Below are 5,122 nucleotides of genomic sequence, written 5' to 3'. Positions count from 1 at the left end.
CCCCTTCCTGCGGGCACAGGGCAGGGTTGGCAGGGGCCCGGGCCCGGGAAGGCTGTGCCCGCCACGCCGCCTGCAGCACTGACCCGCTGGTTGCGTTCATACTCCGCAATCTTCTCCATCTCCTCATTCATCTTCTCGATGTTCTGCCTGCGTCGCTCCTCCCACTCCTGGGTGACAGAGACAGAGCCCAGGACTGGGAAGAGCTGCTCTACAGCCATGTGTAGAACAGCACAGGAGGCCTAGCCTATCTCACGCAAGCGGGTGGAGAGGAGGGACGGGGCTGGCGGCAGACACCGCTCTGCGTTCCCAGTACAGCACTGCCGCAGAGCACGGCTCCTGTGCCTGGCCCGTGACAACAGTATGTAGATGCATCTGCGGGAGCCAGGCGTTCCGGTGCAGCCTCCAATAAAAACCCAAGGCAAGCTGGGCGTGGTGGCGCACGCCTGTGATCCCAGCACTCTGGAGGCTGAGGCAGGAGGATAGCTGTGAGTTCGAGACCCGCCTGGGCTCCATAGTGAGTTCCAGGTCAGTCTCAACTACATAGTGAGACCCTGTCTCAAAAAACCAAAAAAAAAAAAGGGCCGGGGATTTAGCTCAGCGGTTCGGTGGCCTGCCTTGCAAATGCAAGGACCCAAGTTCAATCCTCAGTACCAAAAACAAAACAAAACAAAACAAACAAACAAAAAAGAAACCCCAGGGTACTGAATGTCACCGGGCATTCCGGTGGACGTGTGTCATCACAGCTCACGGCTGGGGGACTAAGTACACCCCGGAGTCTCGGAAACCTGAGCCTGGCCTCCAGACTTTGTCCCTCCCGCCTTTTCCCTTTGCTGACTTTGCTGTGATAATGTTGAGCTGTGAGTCTGAGCCTTCCCAGCAAACCATTGAAGTTGGGGGTTCAGCATCAGGGTGACGGGGACCCCAACACCCTGGGTGCCACAGTTAAATGACGGTGATAATTGTAGCATCTTGGCAGGTAACCAGTACCCCACAAGCCCCTCTTCCCTTCTCCGTGGTAAGAAAATCTTAGATCAGCACACAGTTGGAGAGGACATTCTCCCTGCCTCACATCCTGTGCACGCGGGCACAGCCAGTACCTCCTGCTCACGGACAGAATGCAGAAATGGATGCAGAGCGAGACCCCTTTCCTTTCCTGTGAAGGGGCCCTCAGCTGTGTCTCGGCCCACTTTTACCACGCAGACAATAACTGTGACCTGAGGTAATCGGGGAACCTAGGCCCCAGGGTGGCATCACGAAGCAAGGCACCCTACCCCCACCACTCGCCTCACTGTGGCTCAGTCCACAAGAAATTGTGTCCCTGCAGGCCACACACGGGGCCTTTGGTCAGAGTGGCTTCTCATGCCATTCACCGCAGGCTCACTCTGAGGCCTTCCCAGAATCCTCGCAATGCTGTGCAAGTCTACTCAGCACTGCCGAAGAGCGAGCCTGGAGCTCAGAGAGGGTGGTGAGCTGCCGAGCACAGTGAATTACAGAACCCAGCCAGACCCAAGTCCCTGCAGGCCCTGGGCACCTCAGCTGGACAGCCTGCTACCAGCTGACCTGCAGGCCACGGACGGAGAGCAGCCACAGCAAGCTCACCGCTCCCCACAGACCAGGGTGCTGAGACAGCAGCCCAAAGGGGACCCAGCACAGAGCCCTGACACCTAGCACGACCGACAGACAGACGGCACCAGTCAGGGGAGCGAAGGCAGAAGTCTGCAGACAACAGCCCAGGTGGAGGCCAGAAGACAGCCCACCTTAGTGTGTGAAAGGAGGGAAACAGCCCACCTGGCTCCTACCTTGGATTTGCGGTCAGAGGCTGAGCCGTCACCGGTTCCTGAGAGATGAGGGGACTTTCGGCCCTGGCCCCTCCGGCCCCAGCCGCCAGCTCCTCCTTGAAGCTGCTGCCCAGGACTGTCCTCCCAGCTTCGAGGTGCCCGGCCCACGCCTGCCCGGACTCCCTGTTGCGGGGCAGTCCGCCCCCCTCTGCTGGCCCCTGGGGGTCGAGGGGTCCCAGGAGACCTCCGAGAGGGTCCCAGGCTCTTTTCCTGGAAGTGGGAACAGGGCAAGAGACAGTGACTAGGCAGGAAGCCTATAGCCGGGTCTGGTCTGGGGTGGCCAGAAGGCTCCTAGGTCCCAGGCCTCCCTCAACCCCTTGCTTCCCTTCCTCCCCTCCTCAGGAGTCCCCACCCCAGTGACAAACTCAGCACCTCTACTGCCACATTCTCCTTCTCCATGGTGCGGCCCTTCCGGGGTGCTGTCACCGCTACTCCTTCCAGTTCAGCTTTTTTACGGTCCTCCTCGATCTCCTAGGAGCAGACGGCCGGGTACAGGGGTGTCAGGGACCTGTCCACCAGCTGGACTCCCACAGCCCCCTGAATTCCTCCTCAATCTGGCCCCAGCACAGACCTCCCACCAAAGCTCTACATAAGAAGCTGCTCTTTTCAGGCCAGGGATGTAGCTCAGGGGCGCCTCACCTGCTTAGCAAACACAAGGTCCTGAGTTCCATCCCCAGTACAGGGAAAAAAAAAAAAGCTTCTGCTCATTTCAACATCATCCCTGAATCCCTGACACAATGCGCCTGCTCAGAACCTTCCTGACACCCATCTCTGAGGAAGAGACAGGGCTTCCCCACAGCCCATGCACTAGAGCGCCCAGTCTCCTTGTCTCCCCAATGTGTATCTCTCCCTATTCTTCTCACTCACCCTGGTCTTCCTGCTGGTTCCAGAACATGCCAGGCTCAGAGCCACCTCAGGGCCTTTGCACTAGCTGTCCCCTCAGCCAGGAACTCTCACCCCTCAACCCCTCAGGTCTTTGTTCCCTGACCTCCTATGGAATCTGACTGCCCCATTACCCTCTATTTCCATCTCTCATTCACTAAAGTACAGGAATATCAATTTGTGAGTCCACTGATGTTAAACCCCAAACCTAGAACACAGTCTGGCACACACACACAAAAAAAACAACTGATTTTTTTTTTTGGTTTGTTTTTTTTTTAAATAAATGAACTCATGAAGAATGAATACATGAAACCTGCCCCTCTTCCCAGGTCTATCTCAGAGGCAGCCCCCTCATAGGCCTGGTCCTGGCTCCTCCTGCCTACTCTCTCATACTCCACTGCTGTCACCAAAACTGTCTCAGCAGCCCAGCTCTGAGCTAGGACCTCCTCTTCCCCGAGGTCCCCGCCCCAGTTTCCTTCTTGTCTCTGGACTTCAACATCGCCTCCTCTCATCCTCTAGCACACAGAGGCCAAAGGAGTCTCCCTAAGAAGCTATCTGGCTCAGTCCCACTCCTCCTCACAGCCCTCCCCGGCTCTCCAGTTCCCTGAGGAGAAAGTCCAAATTCTCAGCCCGGTGGCATTCAGGACCCTGCCTGGCTTGGTTCCTGCTGACCTCTCTAGGTCAAAGGCCTCCTGCCCCCAACTTAAGCTCCAAGACCTGTCCTGCATGCAAATATTTGTGCAAACTGTTTCCTCTGCCTGAAGCGCAGCCTTTCTCCTTGTCAACTGGCCAGTGCTCACCTTCTCAGAGTCCCCATGCCAGGAAGCCCGCTCCGAACCCCCCGAGCTGGGTCGGAGCTCCCACGTACACTCCCACAGCCCCCATTCCAGGCTGCACCGTGGAACTGAGGACAGGGCTGTCCCCCTAACTAGACTGGGAGCCCGGAAGGCCACCTGTAGCCAATTCAGTCCTGGCTGTGTCCCCAGTACCACTCAACACAGGGCCTGGGGCAGTGAAATCCTCTGTGTTTGTGATAAATGGCTGAAAGATGGAATGGGGGAAGGAAAGCTGGCCAAGGCCTTTGACTTTATCCTGAGAGTGATGGGGAACCATGAAAAAGTTGTAAGTAAGGTAGAGAGAGGTGAGAAAAACTCACTGCGGGGAGGAGAGGGGGTGGGGTCTCCCTGGGCGGGGCTAGGGCACCTGGTAGCGCCGGATAAGGGCCTCGTTTTTCCGCCGGAGAGCCTCAATCCTCTTGTCCAGCTCCGCATCCTTCTCTTCCTTTGATTTCAAATCCAGTGTGGCTGCCTGAAATGAGGAGGCAGTTGAGGGTTGAAGAGAAAAACCTCCACCAATTCCAGAGGCCTTCGGCCTAGGGTCTGCCCTGTGGACCCCATCCTCCCAAATCCCTTCCCCAAAACTCAGATTTGGAGTCCCCGTTTTTAGTCTCACCATTTCTCTGGCTGTGGCCAGGGTCCCAGCAACCTCCCTGACACGATCTGGATGCAGGACTGGGGGCTCCTGAGGGGGAAGGGGACAGCAGAAATAAGGCCAAAGGGACTTCCAGTCTACTGTATCCCCTCCAAACAGATGCACCCCAAAACCACCTGTACCCGAAGAGAATTCTAGCCCTCATTCCCACTGCTCTTCAAGTGCCAGCCTCAGCCCTTGCCTGAAAAAATACAGACTTGGCCTTTGGACTCACTTAAACTTTTTAGTGAGACCCACCTAGGAAATGTTCTGGCCCGAGCCACTGCTGAAGGAAATAATCAACAATTTCCTATGGAGCCAATATTCTAGCCTAGCCTCCACAGACCGTGAAGGGTTCTGAGCCCAGGCCCCATCTCGAGAGCTACACCCTCGCTGTGCCCACTCTACTGCCATGCACATCCCAGTGAACATTCCAGCTCCACCAGGTAAGCTTCTGAAATCTCCCAACCCACAGTCAACAAAAGCTGCAGCCCCCAACTGTCAGACAACATAAGCCCACAGGTCCCCTGGGCACGCCGTAGCCCGGCCCCTGAGAAAGGTACGATCGTCTCATGCCCTCCCCGAAAAGACTGGGGAGACCTTCTGGACTGGGGCTGACCTCGCCAGTGAACAACCACAGCAGCGCGAACCAAGCTTCCTTGGCCTGCCCTCCGCCTTCCAGGGGAAAGTTCCAGCTTCGCGCAGGCTAGGAACGCCACGGCCCCGGCCCTGGCATGCAGAGGCTGCTCCAGCCCAGTCCCTGGCCAGGGCAAAACTTTCTGTCTCCGCCCTCCCCGCCAAACTACCGGATCAGGCCAGGCTCGCGCCTCCTTCACTATGGCCTGGCTCCCGACTTCCCAGGCACCCCGCGGCCCCGCCCCCTCGCTCCGGGCTCCTGAGCTCCCTCCCGCTACCTTCCTCGGCCCCGCCCC

The 5,122-nt window shown here is 57.6% G+C and overlaps 1 protein-coding gene across 1 annotated transcript in view; it reads right to left on the bottom strand.

Moving 5' to 3' along the window:
* The window catches only part of Ccdc9 (coiled-coil domain containing 9), an 8,230-nt gene extending 3,184 nt beyond the window's left edge, over positions 1 to 5,046 (bottom strand). The window contains exons 1-6 of the mRNA XM_033765871.1: positions 4,810 to 5,046; positions 4,173 to 4,241; positions 3,924 to 4,028; positions 2,211 to 2,309; positions 1,800 to 2,048; positions 1 to 167 (exon numbers count right to left, since the gene is read on the bottom strand). Of these exons, the coding sequence (XP_033621762.1) occupies positions 1 to 167; positions 1,800 to 2,048; positions 2,211 to 2,309; positions 3,924 to 4,028; positions 4,173 to 4,175 (623 nt within the window). The 5' untranslated portion in view covers positions 4,176 to 4,241; positions 4,810 to 5,046. The remainder of the gene's footprint in view (positions 168 to 1,799; positions 2,049 to 2,210; positions 2,310 to 3,923; positions 4,029 to 4,172; positions 4,242 to 4,809) is intronic.
* Between the last annotated feature and the right edge of the window lie 76 nt (positions 5,047 to 5,122).

Source organism: Fukomys damarensis, unplaced genomic scaffold (assembly GCF_012274545.1).
Source record: "Fukomys damarensis isolate Sample0158 unplaced genomic scaffold, DMR_v1.0_HiC HiC_scaffold_19, whole genome shotgun sequence".
Taxonomy (NCBI): domain Eukaryota; kingdom Metazoa; phylum Chordata; class Mammalia; order Rodentia; family Bathyergidae; genus Fukomys; species Fukomys damarensis.
This window is presented reverse-complemented; position numbering and strand designations above follow the sequence as displayed.